This window comes from Adiantum capillus-veneris, chromosome 22 (assembly GCF_014529385.1).
Source record: "Adiantum capillus-veneris isolate H3 chromosome 22, ASM1452938v2, whole genome shotgun sequence".
Taxonomy (NCBI): domain Eukaryota; kingdom Viridiplantae; phylum Streptophyta; class Polypodiopsida; order Polypodiales; family Pteridaceae; genus Adiantum; species Adiantum capillus-veneris.
The window spans coordinates 15,307,330-15,328,671 of NC_140952.1; the positions used below are offsets into that span (position 1 = coordinate 15,307,330).

Here is a 21,342-nt window from a genome sequence, read left to right on the forward strand (position 1 = left end):
GCTAGGGGGAGGCTATAAGATAGCATGGTTGGGTGGAGACTAGCACACGCATTACCACCGCCCTTTCAAGTTCCCTTGTGGAGATTGTTCTTGATGCCTTGCCATACTCTTACCAGACTCTTACCTTGCATATATTTTCACAAAGGCCTTGTCTGGTGAGAAGTTCGAAGCTTTCCGCAAAGCTTTGGGCTTACTTCCCTTTGTGGACTGATCATGTCCTTAGGGCATGTCACTTTCCTTTACTCATGTGCCAGCTCTCATTCATCACATCACTCCAAGGGGGATTTGTTACCATATACATGTGTTAGTGTGAACGCACTAGGACCACCGGGACATTTTTTCCCTCTTTAGGAGGTTTTTTCCCACGTGCATTGTATATACACCCATCACTCTAGGGCTATCTATCTTTCCATTGCACACTAAGTAAAACACTCTTTGTTGTGTGCCTTGGGCTTTCTTCGTCTTCTCCAAGCTGTGTGGGTTTCCCCGCAACCCTTATTCCAACATATTTTGGCTGGTCGTTATGCAAGTTGCAATGAGGCTAAAATTGGATTGTTGCGTAAAGAGTTGGAGTCGAAGATTATGCAGGAGGAAGATGATATGGACACTTTCCTTGCTAGTGTCAAGGATATCAATGAGCAACTTATTTCTGCAAATTAAGTCATTTCAGAAAATTCCCTTGTGCAGACTGTTCTTGATGCCTTGCCAGATTCTTACCAGACTTTCTCTAGTACTTGGAGACTTATGACCCAAGGAAATTGTGAAGTTGTCAAGTTTGATGCATTATGCACATTGCTATTGCAAGAGTCACTTTCCAGAAAAACCGGACTAGACATGTGCAGTTTAACATGCCTTTATTGGTACTCAAAGAAAAGGTGGTAACAGTAATGTAGCCACTTCTCATGATTCTTCTGTGAGTGATAAATCACATGTTCTTGATGCTTCTTCTGGTAACAATTCGTTTGGGAATTCTGGTGAAAAGGGCCAAAAAGAAGATGCTTTGCCACTATTGTAAAGCTAATGATCATTTGATCAAGCAGTGTCCTAAGTTGAAGGACAAAGAGGCTAAGAAGAAAGAGGTTGATTCCACTACTAATGCTGGTTCCATTACAAATGCAGCTATTGTTGAGTCTTTTGTGAAAGGAGATTGTGATGCTGATGTTGATGCAGAATGGGCTTTTAGTACAAAATGTACATATAATCATGTTGTCCATGATGCATGCATGTCAGTTGCTATAGATTCACGTGTGTGGTATTTTGACACTGGTGCTACAAAGCACATTACCTCACATTATGAATTGTTCACCTCTCTTGAGTCTATCCCTCATGGGAAATTAGTCACTTGTGCCAATAATGCCTCTTATCCGGTTCAGGGAGTTGGAAAGATTGTGCTTACTGTTGCAAATGGCAGTTCTTTCACACATGTTGATGCATTGTATGTCCCTGCGATCAAGAATTTTTTGTCTATATCTGCACTTGCTAGACTTGGACTTGTTGTCAAATTTGTGGATGACAATTATTACAGTACATGATCTTAGTTTTGGTGATGAAATTGTTGTATTTGGCATTTTATGCCGTGGGCTGTAAAATCTCACTTTGTATGACAAGCGTGGGCAAAATTTTGCAAATGATGCAGATGTGACTCAAAGGCTATTTTAGATGCAAAACTTTTGCATGCACGTTTTGGACATCTGAATTTTGTCAGTTTACTGCGTTTACAGAAATATGATATGGTTGCTTCTTTGCTGCCTCTTCAAGCACCTGTCAAGCATGTTTGTGAAGGTTGTATTTTGGGTAAGATACAACGTTCAAAGTTTCCAAAGCATGGTTCAGTTAGGGCCACATGCAGGTTGCAGCTTGTGCATAATGATATTTGTGGGCCCATGCAAACTCCGTCCTTGGGCAATTACCTTTACTTCGTGACTTTCATTGATGATTACTCCATGCATGCATGGGTGTATTCGTGTAAAGCGAATTTTGAAGTCTTTATGTGCTTCAAACAATTTTTGGCTATGGCTCAAAATGTCTCGAAATGTATCACGGGCACCCTCCATTCCGATCAAGGGGGGGAGTATATGTCTCATGAATTTAATGCATTTTTGGCTAGTTGTGGGATAAAACACCAATGTATAGTGCCTTATACGCCTCAACAAAATGGTGTTGGTGAGAGGAAAAATAGGTCACTTACGACAATGGCACAATGTATGGTCAAAAGTCAAGCTTTGCCACATTTTTTTTGGCCTGAGGCCATGATGTGTGCCACTTATGTACTAAACAGGTGTCCTATAAAATCTTTGCAATCTACTACTCCATATGAAGCATGGCATGATAGAAAGACTTCTATTGAGCACATGCGTGTTTTTGGTTGTTTGGCATATGCTTTGGTGCCACAAACACAACGCACGAAATTGGTTGATAAGGCTATCAAATGTATTTTTGTTGGTTATAGTGTTGAAAACAAAGGTTACACGTTGTATCATCCACAAACAAAGCGTATCTTGGTATCAGGGATGTTGTGTTTGTGGAAGATTCTATTTAGCCCTTGTTGTCATGTACTAGAGATAGTAATGTAAGCTCACAATACATTTATGACACTTTGTTGCCGCTTTTCAGTGGTGGAAGTTCGAATGTCAATTCCAATGAGGCAAATGTACATCCTATGGGGGTTTTTGAAAATGTTATAGATGAGCCTATTACTGATGCACATGTACATGATGTACTTGATGAGGAAAGGGCTGAGAATGAGCAGGCTAGAGGTATGCCTAAATGGCTGGTGCATACTTGGTGTGACAGTAAATTGGATGCACCTTTGTCTAGTCGTACTCGTTCAGGTTCTCATCATTCATCTTATGCATCAGATTGTTATGCTTTGGCTGTGTCTAGCTTACATGATGCTGAGGAATCTCTGTCTTTGATGAAGCAGAGAATTCAAAAAATTGGATGGCTGCCATGCAATCAGAATATGATGCACTTATAGAAAATGACACACGGACTTTATGTGATTTTCCTCCTAAAAAAAAGGCCATTGGTAGTACGAAGTGGGTTTACAAGTTAAATGGTGAGATTGATCGCTATAAGGTTCGACTTGTTGCAAAGGGTTATGCAAAATATAAAGGCATAGGTTATGAAGAGACTTTTGCTCCCACTTGTCGTATGACTACTGTGCATTTTCTATGTGTCGTAGCAGCTCATTTTGGTTGGGATGTTCATCAATCAAACATTCTTACTGCTTTCTTGAATGGTGACATATTTAAAGGAAGTTTATGTAACGCAGCCTCATGATTTTGTCAAGAAAGGACAAGAGGACAAAGTGTGCAAATGTAAGAAAGCTTTGTATGGGTTAACGCAATCTTCTCGTGCTTGGTATGAGAAGGTTGACACTCAATTGTTCAAACGAGGCTTTCTTAACAATCCAACAGAAAGCACATTGTATGTAAAGCGTGAGGGTGATGTATTTCTCATTGTGGTTCTCTATGTGGATGATTTACTGATCACTGGACCAAATGAGAGATATATTACTCAATTTAAGGCTGATTTGAATGCTACTTTCAAGATGAAAGATCTGGGGCTGCTGCATCATTACTTGGGCATGTAGTTTAAGCAGTGTGATGGTGGTATTGCATTGTGTCAGAAAAGTTATGTAAGTTTGGACTTGAGGATTGCAAACCCATTGCCACTCCCATGGAAACAGGTTTAAAATTGAGTCTTCATGATGCTAGTGATCCTATCGAGTCACTCTTTACTAAAATGTTGTTGGTTGCCTCATTTATGTATGCAACACGAGGCCCCATATTCAGTTTGCAATCTCACGGGTCAGCAGATTTATGCATAGCCCAGGGCAGGCTGTCAAGAGGATTTTTCGCTTCTTGAGTGGCACTTTACATCTTGGCTTGTTTTATCCCAAGGGAGAATCATTGCCGCTAGACTTACATGCTTTTTCAGACTCAGATTGGGTTGGTTTTTTTGACACGTGACAAGTGGTTTTTGTTTCATGCTTGGCAGTTCATGCATATCATGGTTGAGCAAGAAGCAATCTACCGTGGCCACTTCCAGTTGTGAGGCTGAGTACAGGGTAGTCTTTGCTACGGTTGAGTGTGTATGGCTAAGACACCTTATGGCTAATTTGGGTGTTGGATAGGAACACTACCAACACTCTCGAGGGGTGCACTATGTAATCATGCTAATGTATAACGTGAGCTCGAAAAGAGGGGTTTTAAAATGCAAAAAGTTTAAGAAATTTAATAGAGATACATTAATATAAGGGGGTTTTACATTCAATTTTGGAAAAAAATCCTAAAATAAGGGGTCATTTTATTCATTCAAACATGTTAAAAAAAGGGTTTTTTAAATCTCCCACGAACGCACATTATATAGGGGGGTACTAAAAGTCAAACCCCCCGAGCCAACACTATCTACACTGATAGCCATAGCGCATTGACAACTGCAAGGAACCCAGTTTTTTATGCTCGCACAAAGCACATTGAGGTGCATTACCACTATGTCAGGGAGAGGCTCTCAGCAGGAGAGATCAACTTGGCTTATGTGCCAACACATGAGGACAACCTTGTAGATATTTTCACAAAGGAATTGTCTTTTGGGAAGTTCAAAGCTTTTCGCAAAGTTTTGGGCTTACTCCCCTTTGTGGATTGATCATGTCCTCAGGGCATGGCACTTCCCTTTACTATATCTGCCAGCTCTTGTTCACCGCATCACTCCCAGGGGGGATTTGTTACCATATACATGTGGTAGTGATGTCTGTGAACACACTAAGGACCGCGGAGGCATTTTTCCCCTCACTAGGAGTTTTTTTCCCCCGTGCATTGTATATTCGACCATCATTCTAGGGCTATTCTATCTTTCCATTGCACACTAAGTAATACACTCTCTGTTGTGTGCCTTGAGCTTCCTTCGTCTTCTCTAAGCTGTGTGTGTTTTCGTGCAACCCTAATTCCAACACAATGGCCCTCTTTAAAGAGAGAGGTACACATATGTCAACACCTCTCACAAAGACCTGGAAGAAATATTAAAAAACAAAGTTTTTTGCCATGTGGTATTAATGTGCAAGCTTTATCCAATGATCCACAATTGCACCAAAAATCCAACGCTTTACAAAGGACTCCTTATCATAGCAGTTGTAATACACGTATTTTATTTAGAATAAGATAGCTGCCACTTAGCAACAAATAGGAACATGGGTTTGGAGGCCATATGGTGTAGTTGAGCATTGAGGTGGTGGGGCTGATTCACAACCCTCAGTTTGAAGTGTGATTACTTTTTATTTAAAGCCCTTAAAGAAACTCGTACAAGTCTTTGGCTGCACCAATGATTAAATCTTGAAGGCAAGGGTAAGCTTTGGGTTGTTTTTAGTAGCTGCAAAGAAAGGGCATCTCTCCAAATGAAACAAGCTCTAAGCTGCTTTTAGCAGCTGCAAAGAGAGGGCATCTCTCCAAATGAAACCATGTACACTTGCACCTTGAAGAAATGTGGAATTACACAAGATGCTGATATGGGAAAAAGAATTCATGATGATATATTTTGTCAAGGATTGTTGAAAGAAAACACCGTGCTTGGCACTACCTTGGTTGACATGTATACCTAATGTGGTGCACTTCATAAAGCACAAAAAAGTGCTCGAGGAGCTTCCTTTCCGAGATGTTGTTGTCTCTTGGAATGCATTAATTGTAGGGATATGCCTAACTTGGGTAGGGCCAAGAAGCTTTGGACTATTTTAGAACAGGCTCGGATTGGAAAATGGGGGTGATCGTAGTGACTATAATGACCGGAATAATCAAAATGGTGGTGAGTATAGAGGTGGCAAAGGAGGCTATGAGGATCGTAGTGCAGTGCAAAATGGTGAATTCTCATTACCGCGCGAGGATGAGGAGGGTAGGTTTGCATAGGAGGGGGGCCACAGTGGTGGTCGTGGAAGAGGGTGTAGTTAGTTTGGTGATGGAGAGGAGCAAGGTGGAAGACGTACTTATGACTGGAGGAGTGGATCGGTACGTAGAAGTGAGGTCAAGCAAGATGGTGTTGGTCGTGGCAACTAGGGCGTAGAGCTGGACCAAAATGTGGTTGAAGAGGTTGAGGTATCTTGGCTTCGTGAACATAGAGTAGCCCCAAGAAAGCAGCAATATCCGCCACACAAGCAAACATGGAGGGGAAGAGAATAAGTCATTCTTTTGTGAGCTCAAGAGGTCCGCGACGTAGCTTCCTGTCCCCGATGCTATCTCATGGAGTGCATTTGATTGTAGGATATGTCCAACAGGGTCATGTCAGGAAGCTTTCAACTGTTTTCAGCAGATGCAAAGAGAGGGCATTTCTCCAAATGCAATCATGCACACACAATCGGACCTTGAAGGCATGTGACAGTACACAAAATTCTTATATGGGCAAAAGAGTTCACGATGATATTGTTAGTCAATGGTTGTTGAAAGAAAGCACCGAGCTTGGAACTGCCTTGGTTGACATATATGCCAAATGTGGTGCACTTCATAAAGTACAAAAAGTGCTTGAGGAGCTTCCTGTCCAGGATATAGTCTCTTGGAATGTAGTGATTGTGGGATATACCCAGCTTGGGTTGTTTTCATCAGATGTAGAGAGAGGGCATCTTTCCAAATGCAATCATGTACATTTGCACCTTGAAGGCATGTGGCATACACAAGATGGTGATCTAGGCTAAAGAATTCATGATGCTATTGTTAGTCAAGGGTTGTTGAAAGAAAATCCACAGCACAGCCTTTGGCGGTGGCAGTGGCGGTGGCGTCATACTAGTATTAGACTCGAGATGGAGGAGAGGACTTGTAGATTATGCAAGCTAGAGTGAGAGAGACAAAGAGAATCCGGACTATGAGATTAGAGGGAGATATCGCTCTCTCTTCAAGGAGGGTTTTGGACCAAGCGATGCCAAGCCTCCTCTTTTGCTAGAGATGCACTAGCATCGGCATCGAGATACCATGGAGGAGCACCCCTCTAGAAGTGTTGAGTTAGCCAGAGACGAGAAAAAATGAGGGGTATTGATCCGTCAAACCACGGCCATTGCACTCTCCGACAGGCATCAAAGATTATATTTGATACAGAGACATCACCGTACCCCTACTCAAAGTGGCCATCATGTATTGTATCCGTAACCCTAGCATATCCTCAGGACGGGAGTAGTTTCTTCCATAGAGGTCATACAGGCTAGGATGCATATTGGGAGCCTCGCTCTCCCTCAGGACTATATACACATGTGCATTTAAGAAGCTCGTTCATGGGATCGATGGCGCGGAACTGGGGCGCGATCGGCGAGACGATCTGGATCGTTCGTGTGCCTGGGCCGGGCTCGGGGTAGGAGGTAAACCCGGGCGAGGAATGGCGGGACAACATGGCGCCGGGCGGGTGACGTGGCCTCAGGCTACGAGGTGCCACGTGGATAAAGGGGCAGGTGGATGGCTGGGGCGGCTTTCTGTGCGCGGACAATGATTGTCAATTAGGGCGCCGAAAGGGATTGCTTCATGCAAGGTGGGGTGGCGGGGTGGAGGGCTAGTTTCATATTTGAATTGGGGAAGGTTGTGCAACAGAGCAGGTGTAGGGGTGGGGGTAAACCCGGGCTTCTGAACAGGGGGCGCACGCGGGTGTTTTGTGTTGACGAAGATGCACGCCTCCGTCAGTGGAGGGGCAGCGGTTGGGGGGCCTTGGGGGTGGGATCTGAATGGGTTGCTCTTGCAGCTACAAGGCAATGAGAGCTTCGGGGAGCTTGATGGTGCTTGGAACGAGTCCGAGGGGGGGGCGGTTGGCACTTCGGATGGAAACTCAAGTGATATGGATGACATGGAAGAGTTCTTTGAAGAGCATGAAAGTGGGTGTTTGGATGCATTTGCTTTTGCATCAACTAGGTACTTTGCTTTTGATAGACAAACATACGGGCTTATGATAGCTTCTATCGAAAGTGGCCAAACGATTACCATAAGTGCTCTCAAAGCCCATGACAAGCGAGGTGTGCTAGACTTGAAAAAATGGGCAAGAATGAGGGATTCACTCCACGTAATGGTTGACCAAGGTGGATCTTCACGTCTTGTTATTGGGAATGGAAAGTTTATTGCATGTATAGAAGATTGGGAAAGCATTGTTTCCGCATGCCACTCAAACGACCATTTATGCTTGCGGGCAACGATGGCATCCATTGCATGTACATGGTGCACAAGTATTAGACAGCATGGAATCCCACTTGCTTATGTGAAGGAGTTTTTGGACTTGTGTGTTTGTGCATCGTTGCCCGGGTTGGGGGAATTGGAGAGCCATGACACCACTTCCACAGAAAATTGCCCGGGTTTACAAGACAAACAAAAGACTCCCGGCAAGGATGAAGGTGGTGTTGAGGAACATACAACACTGATGGATGATATTCAAAATGTGATCAACCCTATTGCCATCAAGCACAAGGCTAGATTGGTAGAGCAACAATCATCGTCGTCGAGGGGATTCATTCAACTTGTGTGTCATTGCAATGGGGAGGCACGAAGAAAGGGTCACGATCATCGAAGACTGCGCACATCAAAGAAGTGTGGATGCCCGTTTACTATCGTCATTCAACGCGTCTATGATATAAAGGAAAGTGTAAGGATAAGGGTTCATGTTGGGCACAAAGGTCATGTGCCGGGATCACGTGAGGATCTTTATCACTTGCTGGTGCATCCTACTGTGAGGAAACGATGCATGGAAGATTTGTTTGACGTTCGAACATGTCGCCATGTCGCAAAGATGAGTGTCTCCAAGGAGCTATTTCACTTCAATATGGCATTGCCGATAGAGCAAGTGTCACATAGATTCTTCATGATACCAAAGGAAATTCAAATGATGGCATATCAGCTCCGATCTGAAGGTAATAAAGCCCTGAATGTCTCCTTGCTGGGATAATCATAGGTTTGTATGGGCTTATCTGTCATGGTGCCTGGGTCTATTTTCGGGTAGTGCCTGGGTTTATTTATTATTTTGCTTGGGTTTATCTGTCAGATTCATTTAAGACTTGAGTTTAATTGACTGCTTTTGTTTAGGGAGGCTAGGAAGCGAGACTGGTCTTCAATGTACCAGGAGGCTCTAAAATTAAAAGAGCAAAACAAAGTTCTCTATTTTCAACCCTACAACCCGGATGGCTTCGATGAGATGGAAAGGCCATTCATACTCATTATTCAGGATGATTGGATGCTCCACATGTGCTTGTGTTTCTCAACAAACAATGCTTGGGCAATAGACTCCACATTCAAAACAAATGTTTTTGGGATGCCACTCTATGCAGCCGTATTGCCAAATCAAAATGGAATTGGTTTACCCTTGTGGTTTATGTTGTGCACACATGATGTAGGAACATCTCAAGAAAGCATTTCTTTGCAAGTGACACTAAGGCTTGTGTTCCACAGAATGAACAACATTCGCCCTCGAGCATTGGTGATTGACAAGTGTATGACTTCATTATTGGCCATCAATAAAGTTGTTCATGCTGATCAATCTTGTTGGGAGGTGGAAAAAGATGGGACAACTCAACAAATTGCATGTACTGTCTTGCTATGTTGGTTCCATACCAAGAAAGCATGGGTGGAGCACTTGCTTCCACAGGTTTTTAATATGGTTTTGTATATGTGTACGTGGGTTTATCTGCATGTCAGATGTTTATCTGTTAGTTCTTGGGTTTATCTGTTAGTGCCTAGGTTTATTTGTCAGTGCCTGGGTTTATCTGTCTATGACTGGATTTATTTGTTTGTGCTTGGGTTTATCTGTCAATGCCTGGATTTATTTGATGGTGCTTGGGTTTATCTGTCAGTGTCTGGGTTTATTTGTCAGTGCCTTGGTTTTTCTGTGTGTGAGAGCTTATCTGTGTGGACCTGGGCTGATATGGTGAACTATAGATTATCTCGTATATGTTTCTTGATATGCCTACCCACTTTTTTTGCAGGCTCCTAAGGAGATGCGTGAAACCCTATATGCATCAATGGAAAATCTAATGCAATGTGGTACAGAGGACAACTTCGAGGCTCGGTATGCCCAGTTGTTGATAGAATGTGAAGGCCACCCTAATATTGTAAGGTATATCTGTAATGGTTGGGCCGCAAAGACATGCATCTGGCGACGAATGTGGCCAAAATACAGTCGTTTATTTCCACATGGGCATGTGGACACTACCAATTTGGTCGAGTGACTATGGCAGTATGTGAAATACAGGCTTCTAGATGCAAGGATCAATCGATCAGCCTTGGATCTATTGCATGCCCTGGTGGGTGACTCCAACATCGGGACACGAATGGGTGGCACTGCTATCGAGTTCTTTCGTCAGAAGCAAGAGATTGGTATAATATTTTCTTTTCATATTAATCAAAGCAAAGGAAATGGGTTTATCTATGACTGCCTAGTAGGATTATTTGTTTGCATGAAGACTTGCATTTGTGCCTGGGCTTATAGTATGGTATAGGTTTATATGGTTGCCCGGGTTTATCTGTGTCTGGATTGCTTCTGAAGCTGATCACTGTATATTTTGTGTAGTTGACTCTGGAAAGCACAACATTTATGGAAATGATTAGCTGCAGACCACAAGACTTGCACAAGGTGAATAAATCTTAAGGAGATATGCAAATGACCCATCGACGATTCAAGTTATCGATGAATCTGCACTCTTATTTAAGGTCTTGAGCATGTCATCCACAGGGACATGGTATCAAGTTAGTATACAGTCGGCATATTGTGACTGCCCAGATTGGTTTACGCAACTGCAAGAATCTGTATGGAATGCGACTCATCTTACGGGACTTATTTTCTCATATTAGCCATATTCTACCCATCATTGACACAGCCCAAGAGCTAGTCATGGAGCACGATCCTGAACAGTTTGAGGATACTACCATCGATGTAGAGCCTCCTCCAACACAAGTTTTGATCCAATGCATTGACGAGCTAAAAGCACTCTTGCACAACATTGAAGAGGGAATTCCATCATATAGTGACTCAAAGATCTTGTCATTGGTGGGGCAAGTGCAAGCAGCATATGTTGGCCTCAAGAGCACCCATGGAGATCGATTTGCCAAAGAAGGGAAGTGAACACAAGTACAGGCACATGTAACTGCCACTCGACTTGGTCATGGCCAACCTAGGCCAGAAGGAGTAAATATGCAAATCACGGTGCCCACACGCCCTCTAGACAAACGGGTGCCTTGCGACATAAGCATCAAAGGGGCCGTAAGCGAGTTCCGTTTGCTTCACAAAGGCGGGTTTACTGTCATCATTGTTGCACAAAGACTTTCTTGGTGGATGAGGGGGTCGATACATGCCACACTTGCAATGCATTGTTGCCTATGACTCCACGGCTAAGAGCTCAAGAAAAGCTAGGAGCATTGATAGGCCAACAAGCCTTATTGTTTCATGGGATGATGAGAGTTTGTTTGATCTGAAGTTTAATGATGGGGAAACCATGCATGGAGTATTGGCATCAGCTCATCGAATTGTACTTTTGTAAAACTGAGCAGTAAACATCTTCCTCTTGCCTTGCTGTTTTGCCTGGGTTTATCTGTATCCCATGTTTGGTTATTTGTACTATTTTTGGACCTCTCAATCACCTACCATATCTTTTCACCTAAAACTGAGCAGTGAACATCTTCCTCTTGTCTTGGTGTTTTGCCCGGGTTTATCTGTATCCCATGTTTGGTTATTTGTACTATTTTTGGACCTCTCAATCACCTACCATATCTTTTCACCTGAAACTGAGCAGTAAACATCTGCCTCTTGTCTTGCTGTTTTGCCCAGGTTTATCTGTATCCCATGTTTGGTTATTTGTACTATTCTTGGACCTCTCAATCACCTACCATCTCTTTTCACTTGAATAAGGCAAGTTTTAAACTTATTATTATGGTGGTAAAGGAGTGGACTATTCTTACTTTGTACAACTTGATAGGCTTTTTGTTTGTCTTCTTTCAATCAACCTTATACTTGTTTTGGGTTTTGCTCAACCTATCGGCACTACTTCTTGTCTTGTGATGGAGATTTTGACTCATTACCTTCCCTAAAGTAATTTTCAATACCTTTGCTTTATACACTTAATTCCATACCTATTTTAATTGACCATGGGCTACCTCTTTATGTGGCAGTTCATTCTTGATGCCCTCTTAGGATTGTATTTCTTGTGCAACTATTAGGTGTATAGTTTTTCTCAACTTTGATAGAGATTGCAGTGTCTATATAGTTAGATTTAAGTTATACAATAATAAAATTTTATGTTAATATTAGACTAATTAGGTTCAAACACACACACACACACACACACACAGAGAAAGAGTTTAGTTGTAGAAATGTACGTTATGCAAGTGGAGAAGAGATTTGTCCTTCTAGTATGATTGTCTTATACTCTTGGCAGCATCTTCCTTTCCTCTTTCTACCATCATCATTGTGGATTTTCACTACGAGCACTAATACTACTACCACTACTAATAGCTTAGGCACAATGGCAATGTCAATGTTTTTTTTGAAACTTGTCCAAGGAAAACCAAATGCATGACTAACGCACCAAAACATAAAACATTGGATGAGTTTTCGTGTGTGTGTGTGTGTGTGTGTGTGTGTGTGTGTGTGTGTGTGTGTGTGTGTGTGTGTGTGAGAGAGAGAGAGAGAGAGAGAGAGAGAGAGAGAGAGGCTTTCAAACCATATGGTGAAATTTGCCATGATACCAAACAACACAACTTGCAAATACAACTTGAATGACAGCTTGCAAATACAACCACAAAATCTACGCACTTCACAAGCTTTCACATATACCGTGGATGTCTACCCAAGGCACACTATTCAAACTATGAAGCAACTTAACTTCATAGCTTAAGCCAAGAGAGAGAAGGGAAAGCCAACACATTGCATGCTAAAGCTGATGAGTATGTGATGCAAGTTCATACAAACATCATTTTCTAAATTTGCAGCACACTATACAAATAACATATAAACCATGAATGCAAACCACTATACAAACAACATGTCAACCTCGACAATATATCCACCCAGGAAATCCATAAAACCTAGACTTATTTGATAACCGATAAAGTAAACCTGGTACACATATCAACCCAGGATCCATAAACCCGACTTAATTTAACATCCGAACATGTAAACGTGGATAACATGTCAACCCAAAAAATTTGTAACACAAAGTTGTTTTAACCACCTAGCATAAGCCGAGGAGAGAATGAAAAGTTCACATTCCATGTTAGAGCTGATAAGTATGTGAAACAAAATCATACAAATGACATAGTCACTCAAAACAATCTCAAGCAGGTGAAGATAAAATCTCTTGCGCCTCATCCTCATCACTACTAACATCTTGGGCGCCATTCTCACTGTCCCCTTTGCCACTTCCACCGCCGTCATCGTCGTCATCAGTCCCATCATCCTCACCGTCACCACTTATGTCACCCCCACCATCGTCATCACCGCCACCACTTATGTCACTCCCACCACTTATGTCATCACCGCCACCACTTGTGTCACCCCCACCATCGTCATCATTGGCACCATTTATGTCACTCCCACCGCTTATGTCATTACCGCCACCACTTGTGTCACTCCCACCATCGTCATCATCGGCATCCCCATCGCTACCATAATCAAGATCATCATCCCCACTCCCATCCTGGTTAGACTCGTCATCACTCCCTCCGCTACTCCCCCCGCTGCTTTTATCCTCATCACTACGAGGTGCTGCAATAAAACAGATTAATTTAAGCTCAGACATAGAATAAACCCGGGCACTTACAAAAACACAAACCCAATTAAAATAGTAAAGTTGGCTTCTATGACCATAGAACTTACCCTAGATTCGTAGCCTTCCTCCACGTGACTCTTGATCTCCTTTTTCATTGCCTCTTCCCTTTGATCGATCGTTTTCATGTGGTTGGCCACAAACTGCATGATAAAAGTATCTTTCTTCATGGCCGCTTGAGCCTTGCGCGGAAGAACGTCCCAAGTGAGGGCTGCCCTATTCTTTGCTCTCTCCTCAATCCTCTTGCGATTTACTGCAAACTTTCGACTCACATCCTTAAAGCATTGTTGGGCCCGTACCTGATCTCGTATACTTGACTTGGGCATGTCGTTGTTGACACTCCCTCGAGGCCGCCCTCCGAGCCTTTGAGGGATGAAGACATCCAGCCCATGTACTTTTTTTAAGTGTTGAATCATCCGTGATCGCTTCTCCATGAGAGTGTTCCGACTCGCACATGGTGGTTCAGCCCGACAAATCCTCACCAACTTACCCCCATTGATAACCTCAACAGAAGGCGTCTACATCCAATACAATACAAAAGGCAAAGCAAGTCAGTGACAGATAAACCCGGGCAATACAAAATACTAGACAGAGAGAGAGTTGCACACGAAGCCGTGACAAATAAACCCGGGCAATAAGAATACTAGACAGAGAGAGTTGCACACCATGCGTGACAGGTAAACCCGGGCAATAAGAATACTAGACATAGAGAGAGAGAGTTGCACACCATGCCGTGACAGATAAACCCGGGCAATAAGAATACTAGAGAGAGAGAGAGAGAGAGAGAGTTGCAAACCATGCCGTGACAGATCGGGCAATAAGAATACGAGCGAGAGAGAGAGAGAGAGAGAGAGAGAGAGAGAGAGAGAGAGAGAGAGAGAGAGAGAGAGAGAGAGAGAGAGAGAGAGAGAGAGAGAGAGAGAGAGTTGCACACCATGCCGTGACAGATAAACCCGGGCAACAAGAAAACTAGAGAGAGAGAGAGAGAGAGAGAGAGAGTTGCACACCATGCCGTGACAGATAAACCTAGGGACTTCTTAGGACTTCTTACCACAGTTGTGGAGGTAGTACAGCTTGCCCCTGATTGTTTTGCTCTTTTTACTTGAAGCTTGGGCCGCTTTGAAGAGCCGACAAGGGCAAGAGCCTTATCCGCCGGCCCTTCATCCTCTTGCCCCATCTCCACATGCTTTTTAGCCTTATTCTTCACACCATCCCTCTTTAGAGCAATCTTAACCTCCGGCACCTTCTCCAACTGCCCCTTGCCCGTGTGCCCTTTCACCTTGACCTAACCATTTTATCAAAGAAGAGGAAAACCATAAGATTAAAAAAAAAAATTCATTGTCTTCTTGCACAACACTTGAGGGGCTTACCTCATCAACAACAAGTTTCCGCTCGACGGGATCACGGACTTCCACCTCTTTCATCCTCTTCAACCTCTTCACATTTTGTTGCTCGGGGACCGACGTACCTTCTTTCTCTTTCACATCGGCCTTGGCCTTTCTCTTGCTCACCTATGACAATGCACTCAGACATAAACCCGGGTGCAAGGACCAAAAACACTTGCAAGGCACACTTTCATTGCAATAGTCTGCCTAGGGCCGTTTGTTGCATACCTGTGTCTTGGGTGGCTAGGAGCCTGCTGTGCCACTCAACTTCTTTGCTTGACCACTCTTTTGAACCTTCAAGGGACTTGATCCTTCAAGCACAATTATATCCTGCACACATTGCCACCCGTGAACACCTTACAACCGACAATTTTCAAAAAAATTGCACAATACCCGGGCACTAACAGATAAACCCGGACACAGTCCTACCATTTTAGTTTGTTGGTCCTCCTTTGGAGCCTTAGGAGCCTTTGGAGCCCCTGGTCGGGTACCCGCCGTGCCATTCACCTCCTTTGACTGGCTGCTTTTTTGAGCCTTCAACGGGCTTGATCCTTTAACCAGATTCAAACCCTGCACATCTTAAACACCTAGGAGCACTTAACAGCTAGCGATACTCGGGCATTGACAGATAAACACAGGCATTTCTCCTACCTGTTTTTTTGGTTGGATCTCCTTTGGGGCCTTTGGGGCCAGGGCCTTCTTCATACTTGCATCTTGGCATGGCTCCTAAGGTACATCCGATGACAGAGGAGCATCTTGACCCTACACAAATCTTACATGTTTTGTTGGTTGGGCCTCCTTTGAGACCTTTGGGGCCTTTGGGGCCTTCTTCAAAACAGAGCCTTGGCCTTGCTCTCGAGGTACATCCGCCGACAAAGGAGCATCTTGGCCCGGTGGCTTTGCAATCTTCAAAGGCGTTGCAATCTTTGGGGCCTTTGGAGCCTTCTTTGAAGCAACACCTTGGCACGGCTCTCGAGGTACATCTGCCGACAGAGGAGCATCAATCTTCAAAGGCGTTGCCCTCTTCAAACCCTGCACATGTGAACACTTAACAGCAGGCACAAATTTCCCTTAAACCACACAAATCTTCGGGCAATGACAGATAAACCCGGGCATTTACAGGAAGAGTCCTACCTGTTTTGTGCGTTGGATCTCTTTTGGGGCCTTTGGGGCCTTTGGAGCTTTCTTCGAAGCAGCACCTTGGCACGCCTCTCGAGGTACATCCGTCGACAGAGGAGCATCTTGGCCCTGAGGCGTTGCAATCTTCAAACCCTGCACACGTTGAAACAAGTAAACCCAAACGTCCACAGATAAACCCGGACATTCACAGGTAAACCCGGGAACTGTCTTACTTGTTCTGGCTGTTGTGCCTTTAAAGCCCCCTTCTTCCCTTCCTTGGTCACAGCAACAGCAGGCTTGCATGGCTCCGGTTCTACAACCGCCAATGGAGGAACGTCGTCATTGTTTGGTCCTTTCCCCTCCCACAGCAGCAGTCTTGACCACCAAAGGCTCCGGAACAACATCGGGTTGAGACACTGTAAGAAGGAGCTCCCCCACCCACCTCTTTGACCTCCTCAACCGGCGTTGGCCCCGCCCTCGACCGCGTGGCTCTCATCGCAACGGCTTTTTGGCTCCCCCCCCCAGCCCTTCCAGCAGGCTTCTTTGGCGGAGGTGTAGAGTAGGCGCCCCTCATTCCCTTCCTCGCTCCCTTCTTCGCCTTGCCCGCCATCTCTGCGCAATCCTGGACAGAGCTCCCCCTTGCCCGCGATGCCCTTGAAACCCCCTGGACAGACCTACGCGATGCCCTGAAACACCCCCTCAAACCCCAAAACAGAGGTGGCAATGTTGAACGCCCATCTTGCAAGCTATACTACGAGGTGCAAAGTGAAAGCAACCCGAGCGACATGGCAGGACGACGTGCAGGCTCCCCTCACTGCCTGAGGTGAGGTGAGGTGAGGTGACACACCCCACTTCAAAATCATGGCGGGTGATCCCATCGGATTCCCCCCCCCCCCCCCCCCCCCATCATAATTAATGCCGATGTGGATTGTCCGTCGCCATCTCACCCACGTCCCGAGGCCACGTCACCCGCCCGGCGCCATGTTGTCCCGCCATTCGTCGCTCGGGTTTACCTCCCACCCCAAGCCCGACCCCGCCACGCGGACGATCCAGATCGTCTCGCCGATGGAGCCCCAGTTCCGCGCCGTCGATCCCATGAACGAGCTTCTTAAATGTGCATGTGTATATAGTCCTGAGGCTCTCCATGTCCACTATCTAGTGTTGCCATCTACCAATTTTTCTTTTTAGTCCATGCGTAGTACTCTAGGGGCACACATCATTCTATGCAATTTGTTTCATAGGTCAACGCAACCTTTTGTAGTATTAATTCTCTCTCTCTCTCTCTCTCTCTCTCTCTCTCTCTCTCTCTCTCTCTCTCTCTCTCTCTCTCTCTCTCTCTCTCTCTCTCTCTCTCTCTCTCTCTCTCTCGTGTGTGTGTGTGTGTGTGTGTGTGTGTGTGTGTGTGTGTGTGTGTGTGTGTGTTTCATTTATTCTAGGGCTACAATAACCACAACTGAATACTTACATATTCAATAGACTCCAGACTCCTGATTCTCACAAAAGATAATACAAAACATCCCTTGTTATTACAGACATTTTGCATTATTACAGTATACAAAATCCATCAAGCTTGGAACATCGTAAATGGGGGGATGATACAATCACCCATCTGAGCCGGATAGCAGTAAACAAAGCAACAGCAAACAAGATAGACCCTTACCTGCATCCATACAAACAGAGCAACATTTCGTTAGATCTGGCTGCGTATAGACAGGTATCATCAGGTCTAGTTAGTTGTTATCCATGTCAATCTACTGAAAACTTAAATTATTGCTATACCTAATAGTGCAGACCATAAGGGTCTAAGTATATAGGCCATAGTTTTCCCCTTAGGTCATGACATCCTAGGGGAGGCCAGTGAAGTGCCTAATCCAAATATTTACGAAATCTCCCCACGTCAAAGTATCATTAACAAGTCAGGTTACCTAAAAACAATGCAAGCTTTTCAAACATGCATAGAGTGCAGGTGGCCAAGTGGTGGTGTTTTACAATCATCCAATTCGTGCATAACACCCAATGTTTTTACTGGGCCGTGTCTAACGAAAATTCGAGTGTGATTTAGTGCATACGATATAGTATATAGCTTATCCTCATATTTCCCAACCATAACGACAAGTATGTAAAAAATTTTGCCAGAGTTTTGTTTGAAAAACGGATTATTTTTCAAAAATAACCAGCATCTCTCAAGGAGACCCTCAACATGAGGATTTGTAGCATAACCTTGTCTTTGAAATTAAATCAAATTCTTTTCCAAAACATCCTCCTGAATCCCATAAATCCATTTCCAAGAAGAAGCTATCAGTGATACAGGATCTTTAGCACGAGTTGACATAGCCATAGTATGAGGGACTACACCTCTTACTACACAAAATGTTATACCTACCTCTACAGATGCATAAGTTTTTAGTCATAGGCCAAAACTTAGTGTATACAAACAAGGGGTATACAAACCAGTGGTTCATTTACTGTGAGCTCAAAGTAGATCAACCATTGATTAGCCGAGTGGTACCTGCTGATAGTGATAAAATTAAACAACTAAATCCAGCAACAATGTTTGTGAATATTATGCAGAACGGAAAGGCCCATCCTAGGGCCATACTTTGCTGTAAATACCCGATTATGATTTTTTAAAAAAAACCTTTATTTAGTCTAGTCTGTACAAAAGTTACATATTGCAAGCCATATATTTTTTTTACAAAAAGTAGAATTCAGGCCGGATTTCCCAGCAGCAGCAGCCTTCTCAGCCAGAGTTATTCCAGACATACCATACCTTCCATCTCTTAATCCATGTTCATATGCCAGACCCCTCTTAAAACATTCATAGGGTAGGTATATTTAAACACCATTATAGTAAGATCCGACAATGACCAGTTTATGAAACCTTAGTGTTAATTACTGATGAAGAATCATCGCCATATACAGTATCCATAATCAGCCAAACGAATTTGTGACTCATATGCAGTTAGGATGCACCTTATCAGTACCATATACGTTCCGATGATCCATGTTAAACCAACTAGTTAGTCATAGTTTCATGATTCCCTTAGTTTGGCAATGTAACAAAACGCCCTGAAGAAGTACCAATGTCAGTATAGTCAAGCACACTCAGCCAGCAGTTAATTTATTCTATGTTAACAACCTGATGTATTTCCACAGTTTAATGTAATGCTATTTTACGGATGGACATCCATCTAGCTCACTCTATCTTAGTCCCAGTGCTACTCTAGATTAGTTATGCCATGCAAAAGTCAGTAGTATGTACATCAGCATGGACTCAACAGCAAGCCCATCTTACAGGACTAAATTAAAAATTGTGTCTTTACTATATAGTCAGAGGAAGGAGCAACAATACAGCAACCCATAAGTGCCTTATATTCACAGCCAGCTAACAGCTCAACTAGTGGCCCGCATATAATGAGCTCTATACAAAGCTTAACAGGGTCAACTACTAGGTGATCTTTCCTTATGACATTTTTCAAAATATTCCAAGTATTATCAGGGTTTTAAAGATGCAATAGACCAATCCCCACCTCAATCCAACCAACGGTAGACCAAGTACGGTGAACCAGAGCTGAGTAAGGTGAACCAAACATATAATCACTGTTTATACGGGCTATCAACCACTAACAGATGTAGTTCCATAATGAACCAAGTTAGCAAGCCTGAGTCATAAGGGCCAGGATGTATAGTAAGTAGCCCAATGGTTATGGCTAAAAAGGAAACATGTAACTAGAGTCCCGCAGCTATTGCCGAGCCAGAATCAAGAGGAGTTAAATGTACGACAACAATCATTATATTATGTTTCTTCAGAGAACAGACAAGTAATCCAATTTTTTAAGCCACAGCCTTCGAGAAGCATGCTAACCTGCGTAGCCTCGAGTTCATTCCCAGTAGTCGGTGTTGTCTTCTTAGGCATGATTACTAATGAAAGAATCTCTCCCTTCACCTCACTTAATCCCTCAATGCCAAAAAACAGACAGTAGCACAAACGATCTAAGTGAGAAGCACAAAGGGGCTCTCACCTTTATACATAGCAGGACTTGTAGGAGTACTGAGAGGCATTCAAGGCGTTATTTCCCCGAGGCCTCGGCACGTCTAGCAATGTTGAGCTCCGAAACCAGCTGTACGACACAGTAAAGCCTCTTGTAGAATCCGCAGGCTCAATTAGATGGTGTGGCATAGGCAGGCACAAGTCCCCATCAAATATCCGTGGAGGCATCGCCTTGTATGGCGCAATTTCCACATGCGCGGAAATGCAGGGCTCGGTGAAGAGCAAGCCACGCTACCACTGGGTAGTCTCACAGTCAATTACCTAGCAGTGAGAGCCAAGTCTTTAAAGGACTCGTCCCCCTTTTTTAAAAAAAAAACCCTATTGGTCCATGTGCTAGGGTAGTATCATGTGTTGAAAGGTTCGACTAGGGACACTATCGGTTAAGCCCTCAGCCACCCCGTATTTTAATCCAATACGGTCAAGCCTGCAATTAGTGGGATGTAGCTTGCAGACATTAGGTATAGTTTTTTTTACGCGGTGTAGCGAGCAAACCACGTGTGTATGTTGTATGTGTGTGTACTGTTTATGCGGTCCCATCGGGCTTAGTATAGAATTATGTAGAGCAACAAGCCACTACTTGGGTGTGTATGTGTGAGTGTGTGTGTGTGTGTGTGTGTGTGTGTGTGTGTGTGTGTGTGTACGTGTGTATGTGTGTGTGACTTCTGGAAATCAGACCGATTGTGAGCATGCCCGGCCATTCAGGCTAACAAGACCCATATGTGTGTGTATGGTTGATGCAGTTTCTTCTAGCATAGTATTTATGTAGCGTAAAGAGTCACCACTTTTGTGTGTGTGTGTGTGTGTGTGTGTGTGTGTGTGTGAAGAGGAAAATGGTATAACCTTTCTATCACCCAGGTGTGGTAGGTTTGGTTATGCCATTTCCCTCTTGAATAACAAGTCTTGAGATTAACTCTCCTCAAATAGATCTTTGAGGTCTCTTGGGATAGTTTCCCATGACGTTAAAAAATTATCTTCTTCTTCTTCTTCTCTTCTAAGTCTTGAGTTCACGACTCATCAGATAGATC

The 21,342-nt window shown here is 43.8% G+C and overlaps 2 protein-coding genes across 2 annotated transcripts; one reads left to right on the forward strand and one right to left on the reverse strand.

Moving 5' to 3' along the window:
- The first annotated feature begins 7,632 nt into the window (after positions 1-7,632).
- On the forward strand, positions 7,633-8,648 carry LOC147428953 (uncharacterized). The gene is made up of 2 exons (XM_086496206.1): positions 7,633-8,506; positions 8,590-8,648. The coding sequence occupies exons 1-2, from the start codon at positions 7,633-7,635 to the stop codon at positions 8,646-8,648; spliced, it is 933 nt and encodes a 310-aa protein (XP_086352332.1).
- Positions 8,649-13,095: 4,447 nt separating this feature from the next.
- Positions 13,096-16,670, reverse strand: LOC147428954 (uncharacterized). Its single transcript, XM_086495918.1, has 10 exons — positions 16,500-16,670; positions 16,282-16,419; positions 15,955-16,179; positions 15,799-15,873; positions 15,577-15,717; positions 15,133-15,273; positions 14,814-15,047; positions 14,062-14,280; positions 13,813-13,905; positions 13,096-13,726 (listed from the first exon to the last, which is right to left on the reverse strand). The coding sequence occupies exons 1-10, from the start codon at positions 16,668-16,670 to the stop codon at positions 13,271-13,273; spliced, it is 1,893 nt and encodes a 630-aa protein (XP_086352044.1). The 3' UTR covers positions 13,096-13,270.
- Positions 16,671-21,342: the final 4,672 nt, after the last annotated feature.